General features: G+C 50.2%; 1 protein-coding gene across 6 annotated transcripts in view; it reads left to right on the plus strand.

Annotated features, from left to right (window-relative positions):
- Positions 1–20,071, plus strand: part of Schip1 (schwannomin interacting protein 1) — a 562,997-nt gene that overhangs the window by 526,746 nt on the left and 16,180 nt on the right. For 5 of the 6 annotated variants that reach the window (XM_058574880.1, XM_046431242.2, XM_046431241.2 and 2 more), the window contains one exon: positions 10,152–10,270. In XM_058574880.1, coding sequence (XP_058430863.1) covers positions 10,152–10,270 — 119 coding nt within the window. Of the gene's footprint in view, positions 1–10,151; positions 10,275–20,071 lie in introns of those variants that run through there. The other variant, XM_058574881.1, reaches the window with a different exon arrangement.

The following is a 20,071-nucleotide window of genomic DNA, read 5'->3' on the forward strand; positions in this document are numbered from 1 at the left end:
CCTTATTGTGGACTTGAAAAGATCCTATTGTGCATTTCAGAGCTAGGCGGGTCTTTTGTGTAAAGCAAGATTTTTTTTTTTTTAATATTGACATATATTGACAGTTCCCTTAAAATAAATACTTACTGGAATGATTAACCTATCAAAGTTTGATATTTTTAAGAATGAAAAACATAGTTTTATAAAGAAAAGTTTGGGGTTTTATAAAAATTGATACACTATCTGTTCATTCTTTGCTTGTCTTTTCTTTTGAAAGTTGGTAAATGTATTTTGGGAATGTTGTGGATGGTAATTGTCTAGTAATAACAGGCTCAACTAAAAATAGCTTTAGTTACATGGCTGAGGTCATGAAATTGAACTACAAGTATATACTTTCTGTCCGCAGAAGGCCAAACACACACCGAATCCTTCCCTCCTAGGATTTGACAGAGTCGAGTGTAGCATGGGGTGAAGAATAGGGGCCCTGCCCTCGGGGACCAAGAAATGACGATTTCTTCTCTTAGGCAAGCGTCAGTTCATATGTAGCCTGATAGCACAGTAAAACATGCTGCTGAATTTTTAATTTGACCAAAAATATCATTAGCTGTTCTCTTAGAGTGCTTCTGTCACTGTAGGCCCCTTGCGCAGTGACATCAAGCCTGGCAGCTGCTATCTTGCATGTGAGATTCTGCGTGTTGGGCTCCTTAATGTATGTGCTTTATCTCAGAGCGTGACCGCTGCGTGTTCCTTCCTTGGGGGGACACATATAGGGGACGTGTGGGTGGCCTGACATGCTGCTCTGTGCATTTGCTATCGCCTGGGATCCTCAGGAAAGGAGGGGGTGTGGGGTGCTCTGTCTGCAGAGTGCTGGCGCCCCAGCCCTGCTCAGCTGTCCCCTGCCCCAGACGTGGTGTGCAGAGGACACTTGGGCTCTCAGTGGGTCAGATCACTTACCCTCGGAGCAGGTGGGAGTTCTCTGCTCTTTCTGTTCTCAGTCCCAGAGAACTGGCCAAGTTGCCTTTGTGAGCCTGTTCCTAGGAAAGTGCAGGGCGATTCTCCCTGAGGAAGAATGAAAGATGGTCCATGCTGACCCTCCAGGATGGACCCTCGCACTGCAGTGGCATCCCACTTAGACTGGGGAGAACCCAGATGACTGTGGTGAGAGGGCTGTGCCAGCCGGCAGCCCGAATCAGCCAGCCCAAGCCACAAGCAGGCGCACAAACTTGAGTGAAGTGCAGTTACACTGGGCAGCCCACTTCGCGGGGCAGCAGAAGGCCCACAGGCTCCTCCACAAGGGTGCCTGGTGGGCAGGGTCACCAGGGGAAGCTTGTGAGCGTGTGTGGGGTCCTCAGGCTGCAGAGCCCCACCCTGGACCCCAGGGCCACTCGGTCATTTCCGCCTTCTGCTGCTTTCCGCAGGCAAGTGCTTCAGGGTTCCTGCAGTTGTGGTTACAAGAAGGCTTCTTTGTGCTTGGGAGGAAACAGGATGGTGGGTGATTTCATCAAGAGCTTCTAGTGAACACGGCAACTTGGGCTTTTTAGGAAAAAAAAAAATGTTAAGATTAGGAAAGAGTTACCTGACATGCAAATCACTTTCCCTAAGTGGAATCTTCCTTTCCTAAGTTTTTCCTTTGGTGTTTTTGCTCTTTGTCTACGTAGAAGATAAAATTAGATTCCGTAAAGCCAGGGTCTGCAGGCCTTGTGACCGCGCACCCATCAGTAGAACGTATGAGTGCACACCTCTCTCGCACATGTGTTATTCAGAAGTTACACTCACTCTCCACCATAAAAATATATCGTGTATGTATAAAGTGTGGGCTCAAATAGATGTTTGTATTAACAGCATTAGTTCCATTGCTTTCCTCTTTGTGCCCTGTGGTGCTGTCACCCCACTTTGAGGCCACTCCCTGCCAGGCACCTCAGAATTCCCTGAACCATTTCACTAATAAATACCATGCGTGTGGGGATTATTTTGCAGGTTTGTTTTAAAGTCAGACAAACAGCCTTCAGGGGAAGGTCACTTTCCGATGACTAAAATTAGATTCCACCAAGTGGAGGAAGGAAGAGATGAGCCTCCGTTCCTTTTCCTCGGGGAAGGTCCTGCGTGTGAGGAAGAGGTTTCATGAGGGACCTCTGGTTCCTGCAGCAGAAGACGGGTCCTAGTGCTTAGGAGGGACGACACAGGCCTTGGCACATTTGAAGTGCATGTTGGGCCCCTTGCCTTCCTGCTCCCTGGTGGAGAGCCATAACTGGCCCCAAGGCACCCTCCCTTTTGGTTCAGTCCACTGTCTGTGGTTTACTAAGAACCTCCCTGGGGCCTGGAATCCTGCAGAGCCAGGAGCAGGAGGCTTGGCCTTTCTTCCAGGAGCTGAGGGTGCCTGGAGGAGTTCAGGGTCAGCACGCACCGCAACAGGCTTTTCAGAGTGGGGGACATGCCAGTTTCACGAGTGGAGAGAGAAAGAGGAAGTCGGGGACATGTAGTTCAGCGTGTGGCGGAAGGCTGGCCTCCGCCCGGCCCAGGTCTCTGTGCCGAGAGCAGGGGAGGCATGCAGCCGGGCCTGGCAAGCCAGCCGCCTGGCTCTGCCCCTCAGGGGTGCTGTCTCCAGTGTCGTACATCCAATTACAGTGAAAGACGAGGGAGGACCCCGTGAAGAAACTAAAAGGCTGGAAGGAACAATATTTAAACTGAAGCGCAGCTGCGCCTCATGTTTTTTTCAAAGGTGGATGGCAGTGACTGCTTGCAATAAACTGCAGTGAACAGGATCAGAGCACCAGCTGCCGTTCCTGCGTAGGGTGGCCCTCCCCGCACAGTCCCCAAGGAGGAACGGCTCCCAGCCCATGAGCCCCAGCCTTCCTGTCCAGGGACCCCGTGAAGGTGCCACACCTGCGGCCTCTTGGCACCTTCCTGCCCAGGCAGTCTCCTCTCCAGGACAGCAGAGGCCTGCTTGGGGTGCGTAAAGTTCAGGGCTTTCGCCACTATCTCACCCCCTCACCCCAGTGAGCCAGTGTCAGGGATGGGTGGGTCCAGGTTACCCACGCAAAGGTCGCACCTGATCCTGCCAGCCTCTCCTGGCCTGTCTGCCTCCTCGTTACCCAGTTTCCTCAGGCTTCCGGCTCTCCTGTTCTTATGTACCCAGGTGGCTTCTTGTGCTGACTGAGTTGGAGTTCACCGTTTTGGAGTACACGCTATAATGGGTTGGTATACCCGCAGGTGGGGCTGCACCCTTCACACCCGGCTCAGCCTCTGTCCCTCCCGCTGGCCTCTGACAGCCTCTCTAGTCGCTTCTGGCCATCCATTCTCACCCTCCCTCGGCACAGAGCACTGGCTCCTGCGGAGGAAGTTCCTCTGTGCCAGGCGCTGTCTGTCTAGTATTTCATTTAATCACTAGAGCAGCCGAAAGACGGATATCACTACCCCTTTCTGAAAAAAGAAGCAGGCTCAGCGAGTTTCTGTGACTTGAGCTGGTGTCTGTGATCCCCTGAGCCTCCCCAGCTCTGTGCCTGGCCCCGCTGCTGTGCCAGCCACCTTGTCTCTTCCTGTCACACGGCTGTCCGGCTCTCCCAGATCCCAAGTGCATCCAGAGGTGGGAGGTGGAGGACACTGGGCTTCCCTATGGCCAAGCACGTGGTCCGTGTCTGGGCCCTTGTGTTTCTGGCAGTGACACCAAGTGTCCATGATGGGCTTACAGGCTTTAAAGATGACACCTGGTAAAAATAGAGCTGCAGATACACTGCCCCTGGTTCCTCGGCCTCCTCAGGCCGTCTCCCTCAGGAGCCAGAGGGGGGCCGAGGCTGCTCCCAGCAGTTCCGGGCATTGGGGCGAGGTTCTCAAAGGACAAGAAGATGCCTGGTTTCAACTCCCTTCAGGACTTGATGTCCATGCACGTCCACCACAGGGGTCCTCAGGGGTATACTCTGTGCTCCTTCACCTTTACTGAAGTTTTTCTGGCTACTGAGCGTTAACCTGGTGTTGTCAAGACCTTGCCCCAGCCCTTCACAGTTAAAGGCCAGTGCTGGGGACACACGGCATCTCTCCTGCTTGTGTCATCCCCTCATGGGATGGGAGAGCACAGAGGACCCCGGGCCCACTCTTCACAGTTGGCCACTGGGAACACGCATCCATCCTCTGAACTGGCTCCCCAGTCCCTTCTCAGGTGGAGTGGTGAGCCCGAGGCCTGCCCCTGGGTGGCCCTCCTGGACACAATTGCTGGTCCTGAGCAAATAGCCTCTGAAGGCTCAGCACCGAGGCCAGCCCAGGCCGACACCTGTGGGGAGATTAGTGAAAGTGTGCAGACATCAGAGATCTCAGTGTCACCCAGGAACTTGTATCAGGACCTTCCTGGAGCCTGCAGTATGCGTGTCTAGAATGGAAAGTGTCAGAAATACAGAATGAGAAGGAAGTGCCCAGACTCGGTCCCAGGGACACAAGGGGAAGGTGCTGAGGTTTTGAACTGTCATTTCCACTGATGATGGAAAAGCACCTCCCGGGATGGAGTGAGAAGCAGCAACTTGAGGGACCTGTGTGCTGCAAGTGTCCGTGCACTTGACTTTCAGACACATACAAGTCATTTTCTCATCCAATGCTGTTTTCATAGTTTACTCTCAGGACGAACCCATGGTTCATCTGCATGAGAAAAGTTAGAAAGCCGCATCCGTATATATTTGGGTTTGTCTTTGCTTTTCCATAGAAAGTGAGTAAAATCTGCCACTGACTTCTGTTCTCCTGGTTCCTGATGTTTGGAAGCCTCAGACTCTTCCGCTCCAGGATATGGCTGGTCATGGCTGGAGCAAGGCTGTCTCTTGGGCCAGGAGGCAGGAGTGGCTTCTCGTGCTAAGGGAGGAGCGCTTTTCCACAGGGAGCTCCAGAGTGCCCGCTGCATCCCTGGTGGATGCTGCTAATGGCAATGATGCACATGTCACCAGGCAGTAGATTGCACTGAGGCCAGGGGATCAACACTTGCTTCAAAACAGACATCCCGCAAGGCCTTGGCAGAGGTCAGACTGCTACGAATGAGCTTCACCCGCTCCACCCAGCTCCAGGCAAACACCAGGCAGAGCAGATGCGGCTCAGTAAAGAGGAACCTACTCTGTGACTGAAGAGCTGTGCGGGCAGCCCGGGGAGTGTGAGGAATGCACACTCAACCCAGTGTGGACCTTCTCAAGCAGAATGCCTGTGCTTTATGAGCCTTCTGATGATTGGTGTGCTGTCAAGTTTGAGATCTGAAGCTGTAAGAAATGTGTGGCGGAGAAGGCCTGGGCGTGCGTGCGTCCCCTTCTCTACCTGAAGGCAGAAGTCCCAGCAACCGAGGTCCTTTCCAGGCCATGGGGGGCTGCTGCATTTGTGGCTCCTGGGCCAGTGCAACCCACTGTCCTTAGGAAGCTCTTCCTTAATGAGTTTCCCTTCTGCCAGGGGTGGTATCCAGGGATGTTAGTTCCAGGATGCCCTGCAGATGCCCGGATCTATGGTGGTGCATACACGAGGTCCTGCGAAGGATCTATCTAAACTCATGTTAGCCATGCCCCTGACTAATACGAGTTTAGTCAGACTAAGCCTGACTCTGAGCCAGACTCTGCACCCTGACGAGATGCTCATACGCACCTTGAAGTCACTGAACTGGGGTTCAACTTAGCTGTGCAGAAAAGCGGGCAGAAAGTGCGTGCGTGGGGGCGCACAGTGAATCGAGTACAGAGGCAGCTTCATGAAACAGTGCATCCAATAAGAAGGAGGGCTTCCGTTCCCATGGTGAGCAGGCGGAAGCAGGGAGCAGATGGACTGGGAGCAGGAAGCTGGACCAGGGTAGCGGTGGAAAACAGGAGGTGGGGGAGGACTTCCTTCTCCCAGGGCCCGCCTGGACCATCCCTGCTCCAAACATGACGTCAGCTTGTATTCCAGGGCTGCTCTGCCTGGGCTCCCTGATTCTCCTGCGCCCACTCTCGTGGAGTTTAAGGAGCCCTTGCTCTGAGTGCAACAGCCTTTTCCAGCTGCATCCTATTTGCAGGGTTCAGCAGGAAGTGCTGTGGCTCGTGTCCTGAGCACCTGGTGGCTTTAGGTTTGGGCTGAAGATATTAGTTTGCAGTGCGTTCCTGTGAACCCTAGAGGACCCACACGTGCCCCCACCCCCAAAAGCACGTATATCAAATAAGCCATGGAAGTACAGAAAATGCCCATTTCTCCATTTGTCACTTTCAATGCATATCAGCGGGACCTGGGAGGGACAGAGGATGATGCTGGTGGGTAAGGATAGGCACACACTGTGTCCTGAAGACAGCATGGGCAAGGGTTTGGGGACGTACTGGATTGGAGCTGGACAGTATCTACCCAAGCGAACATTTTGCCATTATTTCTTTACTAAACACCCCTGTATTCTTCCCAAGTTTGGGCAGCTGTGGTAGAAGGGGGCGCCCTGGGAAGGCTGAGTCCCTGTCCTCTGGTCTGTCCTGAGCTCTGGCTTGCAGGCCCCCTTGAGGGTCACCTTGAGCTTTCTGCTCAGCACAGGTGGCAGCAGGGAGAGGAAGGACAGAACGCAGTGGGGGACAAGGCCCCCTTTCTTAGCACTTTTACTCTCCCTGGGTCCTGCATAGCATTCTGCCTCACAGTAAGGAGCCACTATTCCTCGAGTGCCCTTTGGCTGCCTGGTGCCCTGTCAATCTAGGTGTTTCACTGTTGTTTTATGTGGCTATTCCTGAAGGCTGTTTTAGGAGTGGACATGGTTGTGCCTGCCCTGGGTATATCCAAACTGTTGTTTTGAATCAGTCTCTCCCTTTTCCTGTGGCTACCTATTCCTCCCCTGAAGCATCTCTGGGCTTTGGGATAGAAGACAGAACTGCCCTGCAGGGGTAGTTCCCTAGAGAGCAACGGGTCTTGAAACCACACACAGGATCACACACATACAACACACACATCCATGTGCATGCAACTGCAAGATTAGGTTCCACCTGTTGAATCTTAAGAAAAAAAAAACCTGCACTTTACTGTTCAACTGGATCATAGTTATTCGCAACATCAGGGATCACATTTGTCCCTAAAGAAAGAGCAGGCAGTGGTGGTTGGGGGTGGCTTGTGTCCTGTGCATGGCCGTGTTTAGCAGTCTGGTGTTCTGTCCTCCTCTGAGGAAGCATCATGTCCTCTTGAGTCTCATGTAACTTCTCCAGCATGGTGTGCACCACCTCTTTAGCCTGAACGCCTTCCTCTTTGATGCTGAAGAGCAGAGAGAAGTGGCACCTGATGTGTGGACTTGAACTCTGCCCCTTCTGCCCAGCATAACACTACCCTTCGCCATCCTCAGACCCTGAGACTTGAAAGCAGAAGTTATGGGACGAGTCACAAAGCTTCTACTGCTGCAGCTTGTCATGGATGTTTCTGGTCCTCCTCAGCCCTGCAGCGCAACGAGGTCTGGTAACTGGTAACTAACTGGTAACTGACAGGACATCCGTGACGTCACGGAGGAGGCAAGCCATCCTCATCGACAGTCAGCTCAAAGGACAAGCACCTTTAATACAGAAGACCTCATGCTCTCAGACCTTGTGGAAATCTAAGCAAAGCCAGGAGTAAGAAAAGTAACTCAGAGAAAAGAAAGTAGAGGAGGTAAAACACTTAGGAATTTACTGTTGATAATGAATCCAGGAAAGTGAAGTAAAAGCACACCTCCCTGTGCCCATCAGATTAGAAGCAGCAGCATTCTCCACATGCTGGGTGGGAGCCCGTGTGTGGCCGGCAGCCCCTCACGCTACCAGGCGTTCGGAATGGAGCAGCCTTTCTCCAGAGCAGCCTGATGGACTCCTCACATGCTCACATGCAGCTAACCTGACAAGTCACTTCCAGGGCTTGTCCCCGTGAAGCCTCCAGGCATGTGTCAAGAACCAGTGTGAAGCCACTTGCTTTCCTACTGTTGTTCATTCTGCACACTCAGATGGCTGGCCGTGGAGGAGACATCATAGCATGGAGTGAGTGTGGTCCTTAAGAACTGTGTTTTTAAAGAATATGAAGTGGTATCAGGGATACCCTCCAGATACAATCAACAGTGTGATCTCAACTTTATAAAGTAGAAAAAATGAGCACGTAAGATAAAACATCGGAGGAAATTCCAAAATGTTAGCCACAATCTGTCACTAAGTGATAGTATCACGGGTGACATTTATATTCTCCATATGTGATTTGTTCGGTGGGATCCAGAGAGAGGTGGAAAGAGAGTGCTTAACAGTCCTCTCCAAGCCATCAGTGCTCAAGGGCAGCTAAGCACAATGCACTGGGGCCTCTCGGTGTCTGTAGCTCAGTGGCCAAGTGAGCCACAGAGACAGACACACAGGCACAGTGGGTAGATGCTCTCTGAAGCAAAGCCTCTCAGCCTGGGCCAGCGTTGGCCCCTAGCATGGTGACGTGGTCTTCTGCTCAGGTTACCCCGATCTCACGTGTTTGGGTATTCAGCTCTGCTCTGTAGTTTCCTGATGGTGAGGACATGGGGTGAGGGTCTCTTTGCTATAGAGATTGAGAAATAGGCTGCTGAAGGTAGTTTGTATTTGACGAAGATGCTGTGTTGTTTCTCTTGGGCAGCATCGTCTCCAGGGCCAGCCGTGTGTGCTGAGAAGGTGCTTTGCTTTAACTGCGGTTCCCAGCAGTAAATGGCAAGTGGCCACTGGGATGGAAGGCATCTTGCTTCCCTTTGCATCCTTAGGTCACTTTCCAGGGCCCAGAGCCATCCTGCTCAGCAAAAAAGGTGAATCAGTGTCACATCTGGGAGCAATCTGTGGTCCCCTCTAGCTCCACACACCCGAGAGCTCCTAGGTTACGTGACCATCTACACAGACAGGCGTTCTCACCAACCATGAGTGTTCAGAACATGCTAAGCAGGGTAGCTAAGCACAATGCATTGGGGCCCAGAACTGGATAGTGCTCGAGAGAAGCAAAGGAGAGGTGAGCCTTCTCTCTGAGCCAGGCCTCAAGCCCACTGACCCTTAGAGCTAGAGCTGGGGACCTGGATTAGAGGCCTGCAGGATGAATGGCCCAGCTGTCGGAGCTGGAGCTTGGGAACCCTGTTCCCAAGGGACCACACTGTCGTGTTTCTCTCTGTGCTGTCCAGTATCAGGCCCACCAGCTCCAATGACTGCTGAGCTCTTGAAATGAGGCCATGTTGACTAAGGATCTGGATTTAATTGTGATTGATTGACCATCAGATTTAAATGCACATGGCCACGTGTGACCAGTGATCACCTGGGACAGTGCCCTGGCTGCCTGACTATCTCCCTTGGTGAACCCAGTCATTTCCCAGGCTCCCCCAAGCATCCCCCTGTCTCACCTTCCAGGCTTCCTTACCGAATGTTTTAATAGGAGTTGCTCAGGTAGCCTTGAGCTCCTGCTTAGGACACCATCCCCAACCAGAACAGAACCCCTTCTCATCCCTGGCCTGGGGTCTCTACCGCACCACGTTTGCTTTCACACTAGTTTTCAAACTAAAGAAACACCTTCTACTCTTCTTCCCCATTGTTAAAGGGTTGAAAGTTGGCCAGGTGAGGTTTTACACAGAAGCTGATACTAGAAACAAATCCAGGAGGTCACAGCACTGCACTGACCAGCTCCTCCCATGCATACTGGCCGCTTTTTCTCCAGCTGTCCCACACATCTCTCCTAGGGCTTCTCACACTCTAGACCTGGCCAGGGTCCCCAGCTGGACCTGGGCATGCTGTAGGTGGGCACCATTTGCTTCTTGGCCTTGGCCTGGGCTATCCCTTGCTGTGGCTATCACCAGCTCATGAGGCCAGTGGGTACTGGCCAAGGAGCTGACCCACGCTTGTGCCCTAGAAGATGTGGGCTGAAGGGAATGGGAGGAAGGGAGGAGATCAAGTGACTGAATTTAGTAGAGCGTGCTGATCTCCACAGCTTGCCCTGCACCAGCAGGTGGGAAGAAAGGTCACAGAGCCAGGTGCTCAGCTTTGTCCTGGTGAAGGGCACTTAGCAGCAGGGTCCTGCTTCCCGGCTGCAACCACAAAGGGCTCTGAAGAGTGGAGCCTGGAGCCAGAGGTTTAGTTTCAGCTTCCAGTAATTCATATGTTCTGAGTCGCAGCCCTGCCCCTTATTCCTCTAGCAGCACAGTTCTGAGAAGCTTGGCACGCTGGGCTGCTTGAGCTCGGGATGCCTCTGCCTGCTCATCAACATCTTGTATTCTCTTGAAATTTCAGGCACAGAAAAATGAGAGAGAGTCTATCAGACAGAAGCTGGCGCTCGGAAGCTGCTTCGATGACGGCCCAGGAATTTACACCAGCTGCAGCAGGAGCGGCAAGCCCAGCCTCTCCTCCCGGTGAGTGCCCTGGGTGGGTCCATCCAGACTGCAGTCTCCGCCCAGCTCCATATCAGCAGAAGCCCCTCATCCGGGCGGCTGTTTCCCACAGTGCTGGCATCCTTGGTTCTATGCAGACCTTCCCCAGCTGCTGGTTGGTACTCTTGATGTCGCTCCTCGTGGTGCATTGCCCAGTGGCAGGAGGTCAGAGTTTGCTATTTCACTCCTGTAGACAGCACTGACCTTGCAGACTGATGCAGGGTCAAGCCACACTCGTGGGCATGCTGGCAAATACCTAAGACAACAGGTGGCAGAGCACTAGAATCCCCAGAAGGCAGCCCCAAGGCACCCAGAACCACCCAGTACCTGTGATAGCAGCCAGCACTAGTGACAGACCTGCAACTCCTGCTTTGATCATCCGCAGTTCATCACTGTCTCAGCCTGTCCTCCAGGCGGTTTTCCTCTGTTACGCTATCCTTACCTGCTTATCATAATTTATTTCAGGATATGACTGGTAACTTGCATGACTTTTAATTCTAAATAAAGTGCGTGTAGATTATAGCTTTACGCAGGACACGGGGCTATAGGGCAGAGCCTCTCCAACTCCAGTTGGCTCCCTCCACGGGTCCTCAGGCGCTGTGTCAGGGGGACATCTCAGATTCATTAGGTCTTAGTGGGGCCTGAGATTCTGTATTTCTAAGATGCTCGCAGTGGAGGTCCATGCTGACACTCCATAATCTACTCTGGTTAACAAAGATGTAGACAGTCAACAAAATCATGCCAAATGCAGATATTCCAAGGGATGCAAGCACTTAGAACATGTTTCCAAGAAAGATGGTAACTGAAGACCCATCAGCGTTCCCTGACTCCCACCCCCAGTGTCTGCTTCTCTCAGTCTGCTTTTGGGCAAATGTATCCTGAGTAAACACCACATATATTTACCACCTGCAGCCAGAGCTGGAGGCAAATGAGAGTGTCCATGCCTTCATCCCGCCAACAGATTTCCGCTGTCTGCTTCATGTGAGGCCAGAACTGGGCGTCTTAATGTTGGCCTGCATTTATTTATTCATCTGGCTGTTAGTAGGCTAGGCTTGGTCCACAGAGAGCCATCTAACCCAGCAGAACCAGAATGTGGACATGCTCACTCCAGTGTGCGCTATCTAGGCCCTGCAGGCTATTATGCACGGGCAGGAGCTCTAGCTAGCTTCAAGGTGCAAAGGCATCTCCCTCACTGGGGTGTGTAGCCAGTCTCAAGACTGATAAAGAATGGTCCCACGTGTCACAGCAGAGCTGAGCCCTCAGGCTTCCCCAGGCCTTGGGGAATCTCTCTCCTCTGCAGGTGGGACATGACAGGGAGCGTCCAGCCAAGGAACCTGGAGACCTGCAGGTCCATCCCAGGCCGCTTCACCTTTGTTTGACACACCTCGTTTTCCCTCTTTTTTGTGAAAGGGGGATTGGACTGTACTGTATGCTGTACGTAGATCTCTGCTATTGCTGATGTCCCCAAAGTGCCAAAATGCCTTCACCTGGAAGCCCCGCCTGAATGCTCAGCAGCTGTTTGTAGAATCAAGCGTGTGCACACACGTATCTACAAGTGTGCGTACGAGTGGTGCATGTATGACACAATACATTTACACTTAGGCGTAGATACACACAGGCACTTTCTCCCTTCTCCGGAAGTAATAACTTAATTCCTTGGCTGTTTCTTCTGCTATTTATCTCTAAAGAAAATGCTAAGCTTCTTAGTTTTTATCTTGAGTAACCATCTGATTTAAGAGCTGCCTGCTGTATAGGGTGACTGCTGTGTGGTTCGCCGAGGGACGGTACCTGTTGGTGGAGCTGCTCCTCTGCGGTGGCACCATGCTGTGTGTGGGCTGCTGTTGTGAAGGTACTACTGCTGCACCCCAGGGCTGTGGCCTGCTCCATGTGTAGGCCTTTCTTTGGTGTGGCCTGTGATTGAACCTGCTAGGAACGGGCTTGCTGAGGCCATTTCCAGCAAGGTCACCACGAGTGACCCTTCTTCCAGCAGCATGCCAGAGAGCCTGTGCACCAGGCGCTTCCGACGCTTGACACTCCAGCTGCTCTTAAATTGCTGTTGATTGGTTAGGTCTAAAAGGTACACCACTGGATTTATTAGCTGTATTTTGTTTTCTCTTCTGGGAAATATCTGCTTGGGTCTTACATCTGGTGTTCTGTTGTATTCTTTGTGCTTTCTTACTGACTTCTGGAAGTTCTTTAGTCATCACACTAATCTTTAATACACTCTCCTTTCCAAAAGTCACTTCCCAAGTTGTGATTTGTTTTTCACTTCTTTAATGTGTGATTTATGACCATGAAGTCTTGATTTTTTTTTAGTACTGGGGATTAAATCAGAGGTGCTCTACGACTGAGCTACATCCCCAGTCCTTTTTATTTTGAGACAGAGTCTCACTAATTTGTTGAGGCTGGCCTGGAATTTGTGCTCCTCCTACCTCAGCCTCCTGAGTTTGAGGCTGAGGTAGGAGGCATGTGCCACCACAGTCAGCCATCCTTGATTTTAATACCGTTAATTACACCCAAATTTTATTTTCTAGGCAATGCTGTCAATATCTTGTACAAGAAATTTTCTTCTACCCTAAGATTCAGTAGATATTCACTACATTTTCTACCAAGACCTTTTAAAGCCTTGACTTTAAAAGTCTATAACCAATGGGGAGTTGATCTCTCGCTGTGGTATGGGAGAGAAGCCTAACCTCTCCTGTTGCCTCATATGGTCATCGTCTCATTGCCCTTATTTTCCTGCACCAAAGCTATGCTCTTAATCACCATAGCTTCAGAATAAATTCTGGCATCTGGACAGGCCAGTTCCTCTCCACATTCTTTTTCTTCAGAAGTACGTGCCTAATCTTGCTTTTCCATTCCTTCATATAAGTTCTGAATTATCCAATTAAGTTCAGCAAGATACTTTCTTAAGATCTTTGAGTCCAAGATCAACTTAGGAAGGATTATATTTTCACAATATTTAGTTCTCCTATCCATAAACATTGTCTGTCTCTCCATTTATTTAAATATTTTTTAATATTTCTTAAGTCTTGTAACTTTTCATTTGGAGAGACTGTGCATCTTTTTTTGTATTAATTCCTAGGCACTTGTTCTCTGATATCTCAGCAAGCATCACTTGCTGCTGGCATCAGAAATACAGCTACCTTTGTAGAAGCCCCCTGCCCAGCCACTTTGTGTTCCTGCTCCTGTTACTCAGCCTTCCTGTCAGTCCTAATAAAGCTGTCTGTAAAGTCTGGGCTTTGGAAACAGTAGCACTGTGCATGCATCATGGCAGCCTTATTTGTTTACTTCTTTTTTTCCTTTGCTCTTGGTAGGAACTCCCATACAGCAAGGACTAGAAACAGTAGTATTTGGAATCTGCTATGGTTTGGATGTGAGTTCTTCCCCAAAGCGCCTATTGTTGCAGGAATAGTCAGAAGTGAAATGATTGGACTTGGGGAGCTGTAACTTTATTGGTCCACCCTGGCTTGAATGGACTTACTGGGTGCTTGCTGTAGGCACGTTGGGCATGACTGGAGAAGGTGAGTCACTGCCTTGAAAGGGTTCAGCTTCCATGTGGCTCCATTTCTCTTGCTCTCTCTGCTTCCTGATGGCTGTAATTGAGCAGCCTCTGTCTGCTGGTCCCTTCCCCCATGCTGTGCTGCTTCACCTTGGGCCCAGAGCAATGGAATTGGCCATCTATGGACTGAACCTCTGAAAAAGAAAATGAGCTTCAAGTAAACTTTTCCTCCTCTAAGTTGCTGTTGCCAAGTGTTTTGGTTACAGCTGACTAAAATAGAATTCTTAGCTCACTTCTCATGTTAAATGGAATAGTTCTACTGTTTCTCCCCCCTTAGGATGATGTTAGTTTTATGTTTAGTGTTTCTCCTTAATGATGTTTCCATCTATCAACAATTTTCAAAGAATTTTTATCAAACGGGTATTTAGCATCTGTTGAGATGATTTTATCATTCAGCTCTATCCACATTGCACATATAGATTTTCAAAATATTAAACCATCTTTGCATACCTGATATAGACCTAAGTTTGTTTTAAGAGAGTTATCATTTTTTAGACACTATTGGATTTTATTTATTTTTTTGTTTAGGATTGTTACATTTATATTCATGATTTACATGGATCTTTTGCATTCTTAGAACATTTTTGTCTGGTTTTAGTATATGGGTGTAGTGGCTTAAGAAATGAGAGCTAGGCTCAGTGGCGCACACCTGTAATACCAGCAGCTGGGGAGGCTGAGGTAGGAAGATCTCAGCCTCAGCAACCGTGAGGTACTAAGTAACTCAGTGAGACCTTGTCTCTAAATAAAATACAAAATGGGGCTGGGATTGTAGCTCAGTGGTTGAGCACCCCTGAGTTCAATCACTGGTGTGTGTGTGTGTGTGTGTGTGTGTGTGTGTGTGTGAGTTGAAACTGTGCCATCTTTCATACAGTCTATGACAAGTAGGCATAGATGTCAGTCAGGCACTTCATTGCCATCTCTGCTGTGCTCAGGTATGGCCAGTCCAGAGCTCCTGTGATTTACCACTCAGGGCAGTGAACCTCCTGACTGCCCAGCCCCAGGAGGGCAGGGAAGGTGGCAGTTCTCCGTGATACTCAGGGGCAGCCCTACCTTGTGCTCAGTGCACCCCTGGGTTTAGATGCACCTGAGCATTTCCAGGGCTCCAGGGCACCTGAACGCGCTGGCTCCACCAGCCTCCTGCAGCCATGGTCAGGTTGGAGGTTGCATGTCGGATACGGCTGTTGCATCTGCCTTTTAGCTTCTGTTTTCTTCCTGAACCCCACGGACTCTTTGTCGATGTCCATTGTTCTAAGTAGGATTTTAGAAGGGAGCCTGTTTTCTGTGTTCAGTGTGCTGTGGTTCAGTCTCATGAAGGCTTTCAATATCATCTCAAGTAAGTGCCCTGCCGAACTCTAAGTGTGAGCAGAGCATCTCCCTGGCCGAGCAGGACCAAGAGGGAATTGAGGCACCTCAGCTACCCAGCACCTCCGCCCCACTATCCTCCTTGTGCCACCCTGCACTTCCCCTAAGAGCCATCGGAGCTTCTGGCAGAGCGCACTGAACGCCCCCTGAGTCATCTGCCCTCTGCAGACACAGCTCACCAACTCAACACGTGTCCCACAGTAGCTGGGATGAGCCATGTGGGGACTCACCATAAGGAGGATTATTTACATCCTGTTCCTTCAGAGGTTTTCATCTCCACGTTGTGGGATGAGCTCATCCTCTGCAAGAACACCATGACTTTTTGGATCCCCCTCAGGGTTTTTTTTTTTTTTATCTTTGTGAATTTAAAATCTGCAAAGACTAATTGTCCTCATTAGTAATAATGTAGCAGGAAAATGCTCAGTAAGTCTCCCTGCCTCTGGAGAGCCCACTTTCTCCATCCCTTGATTTCTGCTACTGAGTTACAGACTGAAGCTCCTCTGGGTGGGCAGTGCCTTGCCTCTTGCTCACAGAAGGCTGGATAGAGCTCACCAGGTGTTGCTGCTACATGCACCAGAGCTCAGTTAGCTCCAAGTCAGAATCTAAATCCTACAGTAGTTCACTACTCTGAAGAGCTCAAGACACGATTTTAAATGAAGCTGGGGTTTCGTTAATTGGCCACATAATAGATTCTGAAATCTGGCTTGCTTGTGAAGGCTGGGACCGCCGAGGTGAGCAGGATCCTTGAAGTGACTGGGGTGCAATGTGGTTTCCAATGCACAGCCCCTGTCACGCTCAGCACGTGAGGACTCAGAAGGGGTCAGGGGACTGGGGGGACGTGGAGCTGCATAGGCTCTCCATGGTGGAGTGCAGGTCTCAGTGCACTGGGCTTCTTTAGGTGGTGCTCTCTCCTTGAGTACTTTGTAAGAGTGACAAGCCGCTCAACATAAGCTCAGCTTACAGTAATCCCATAAAGACATTTCATGCCTTCAACCGCAGCAAGGAAATGTTCGATATCGCTTCATAACTCAGCTAATTAAATTTGGCTGTACCCAACTGTGGCAAATGTAAGGGGTGTCATTTTTGTCATATTTTTTATGTGTGCTAACCCGTACAGAATCGGCCTCTCAAGCTGAGCCTGTGTAATCCTGCCATTTTCTTCTTTAAAAAGAGCAACCAGCCGGGTGTGGTGGTGCACGCCTGTAATCCCCGCAACTCAGGATGCTGGTACAGAAGGATCGTGAGTTCCAGGCCAGCCTAGGCCACTCAGCAGGCCCTGTCCCAACAACATCAACAACAACAAAAGTAAAAGCATGTGAGAAACTTAAAAGGCAATGAGGAAAAATGCATTACCTATTTTCGAAATAAGGTCTCTAAGAAATTCTACATTTAGTCATATTCTTGAAAAAAATAAATATCCTTTTTACAGTTTTCATACTTCCTATAATTTTTTTTTTAATCAGCCAAATTAATGGTCAGTTAACATCCTCTGTTGGGTGCCAGAGTTTGTGCAGCTTGGTGTCATTGAGGAAGTAGAAACCAGTCTTGCTGCTGTGAGGGCACAAAGCAATCTGGTCATTAGTAACGGACACCCAGGAAGCCCCCATTATCAACATGGCAACCTGATCTGCATCCTAGAGAAGACCTGCCCTGCCTTCTGCATTCTCCTTTCCTCTGAGGAGCAACATAACTCCGATCCCCACTCTTCTTACCTTACCCCAAGACACGTGCTCCTTACATGCCTGTGCATGAACCCAGGGCAGCATGGTCTCCTTTCCAGGTGTGCCTGGGCTGCTGTGGCCAGGCTGCACCCTTCCCTCCAATGCTGAGCATATGAGAAGCAGGCTCCCAGATAGCCCTGAGCAGCTGGCTCCAATGCCAGTTCCCCTCATCACAACACGTTGCTTTCCTGGCCTTAGGTTTATGGGTGCCGGGCTGAAGAAGTCAGACTGTCGAAACCTGCCTTCTTCCTGCCCTTGGGCAGCAGCACTGGATGCAGGGGCCACATGGCCCAGGGAAGTGTTGTTAGCTAGGCCAATGGCACCACTCCTAGAGGTGTTAAAGAAACAGGGTCCTTGGGCTTCAAATGGGAGAACTGCACATGTAACACATTATGCAATCCCAGGTGGGACCAGCTATTCCTTCTGCCAGGAAAGGAGTGCACCCTCTTGTCTCTGAAAATAGTATGTTGCATAGTGTACTAGAAGGAGTTAGCAGAGTGGTCAGGTCTGCCCCGCCCAAGTGAGGAGGAGGTGGACCTGTTTCAGTGCTTGAGCTGTCTCTGGCATCTGGAAAACAGGTACTCACTCATGCCACCTGTCTATCACACATGGCATATCTTTAAAACTTCACATCAGTCTCATTCATGTGTGCTAATAATTTGCTTTAAAAAAAAAAAAAAAAAACACCCTTCATGTAGGTAGCTCCAGGTACATGTCATTACCTGTTGTAGCTTACCAGTGCCTTCTTTATAGTTTTCAGAAAGTCTTTGGGCAATCTATAGAAAGTCCGCCTTCTTTTATGCCCTCTTGCAAGAATTACCTTCAGTATTCTAAAATATTGCACAATTTCTCAAAGCAATGCAAGATTTAAAGTGGATCTTTTGCAGAGTAATAAAATGAAAATGACAAAACATATTTTATTAGGTAAGCAAGTCTTCTCTTTCACAAACCTGAAACAAAAGCAAATTGGTATTTGTGAAATCTTCTTTGTCTAATAAGTAGCCTAGCTTTACAGTCATGCCAATGACCCGGCTTAATTAGGTGCAATTAATTTTGTGAGGCAGAATCTGACATCTTGCTGGAGGCATGACCAGCTGTACCCTGTCTTATGAATTTTTTTTTTTTTTAATCACCAATGAGAATTCAGTTGCCTGAGCAAAGGGGCGGGAGGCAGGGAGAGAAGAGGCCACAGGGCTGCATTTTATATTTAAAAACAGCTCTGGTGGACAGCTGAGTGTTTAATTAAAAGAGCTTCCAGGAGTTGTTTTTCATTGGCGCATCATCATTGACAGTTCTCATGACTTTATCACTGCATTTGCATTCCCTGCGGACAGTGGTTGCTCATGTGTGTTGAATACACGCAGCCCAGGGATGACCAGGCACCGTGAAACATCTGCTGCTGCTGGGAGCCCTGTGCCCTGGCCAGACAGCCAGGCGGCCCTTTCATTCAGGCTTGCAGTACAACTCTTTATGCCCTGCGGTTGCTCTCATCTGGGTCAGTGCATGCATTAAACCCCAGGAAGATGTCTCACTCGGGCCCAAAGCCCTCACATGCTGCTGTTTGCCAGACTGGGAGGGAAAGGTGGAGCCACTGGCCATGGTAGGTGACGTGTTTTTAAGTGGATGAGAATTTGTGCATGGTTTAAAACTGAGCAGCATCATTGGAAGTTGAGTTGAAGCTCACATCTTCCCACCGTAGCCCCCAACTTCTGGTGCCCACTTCCCTCGGCAGATGGCCACTTTGAGGAGGGTGTCTGTCCTCCACTGTCACAAGCTCTTTCACTGCACCACATTCCGGAGCCCTGCTGGGACCCGTGTCCTGGAAGGCAGTGTGTGGGGTGCTGGGAGCCGGGCGGTGGCCTGCGGCCTGGCTCTGCCACCCAGGGGCGCTTCACCACCTTTCCCTCAGTGTCGTCCTCTGTGCAGCGGCTGCCTGCTGCTCCTTTGAGCTCCTGGACAGCGTCTACGCTGCACTGGGTTTTGCTGTGCCCACTTTATCACTGTCGCTTACTCCTGGATACCGCTGGCTATAAGGCCATTGTTTTATGTATCACAGAAAAAAACCTCTGCCAGCTACCATGTGCCCGCTCAGCACCATGAGCATCCTTTCCGTCATTAGAGTCCTTTGGGACTCAGTTGGACATGTGCATTCATCATGTCTCCTGGACACAGAAGAAGGAAGGGGATGTGTGTTGGTGGAGTGGTTGCCACTCTGCCCTCTCACCAGATGCTGCTTCCCGGTTGTCTCCTCCTGGTCACTTGGGTGCCCTCAGCAGGCACAGCACCTTCTTATCCAGGGACAGCGTGCAGAGCCTCCTCCCATGGAGGCCCTCACCTGACTCAGAAGTGCACTCTGGCCGCCGGCTGCTGGGATGGCATCTGTGATACACCCTGGTTTTAAAGATGACACAATGTGAATTTCCATGCTTCACAGAGTCAATGCAGCCCCGTAGACCCACCACTGTTTCAACAACCATTTGGAATACAGTGGTTAGAATTTGAATCCTGGAAGAGGAACCAAGCCTCAGCGGCAGCCCCCAACAATTTCTCAGCACAGACATTGCCGGTGGTGAAAGTAGCACTGTGGGGTTGAGAAGAGGAGAACTGGAATTGGGACTTTCACACTAGGGGTTCGGGTGGCGCTCAGAGGTGGAGTACATGCGCCAAATCAAAAATTTTTTTTCACCTAATTTAATCATACTCCAGGGCCATGCCTCCTCCCCAGCCATGGGAGCCATAGTCTGGGTCTGGGCCCACAGAGTTTTCCTCTAGCCCACCTGGCTCCACAGCTGCCCGCAGTAGGTGGGACAGATAGTTCAACTCCAGGCTGGCAGGTGAATAGGCAGCACAGCTTCGAAAATACAAACAGTTCATTTATGCTGATTACTTAGGGCCTATAATTTACTGAGATCCAAGGAGAGTGGGATTGAGGCTAAGGATCCATGCCAACAGTTGAACAAAGAGTCCAGCACAGAACAGTTCTAAGAAAATGTGTTTCCTGCTGCCCACGGATCTCCCACCACCGAGCACCCTGCCAGGAACAAAAGCTCCTCCTGACTCACGCTTGAGTCATGGTTCCCGCAGGACACTTCTGCGTCAGCCCCCAACCCCACCAGCTGTCCACACTGAACTACTCAC

Source organism: Marmota monax, unplaced genomic scaffold (assembly GCF_021218885.2).
Source record: "Marmota monax isolate L192 unplaced genomic scaffold, Marmota_monax_Labrador192_F-V1.1 WCK01_AAM20220418_F8-fsc00022, whole genome shotgun sequence".
Classification (NCBI taxonomy): domain Eukaryota; kingdom Metazoa; phylum Chordata; class Mammalia; order Rodentia; family Sciuridae; genus Marmota; species Marmota monax.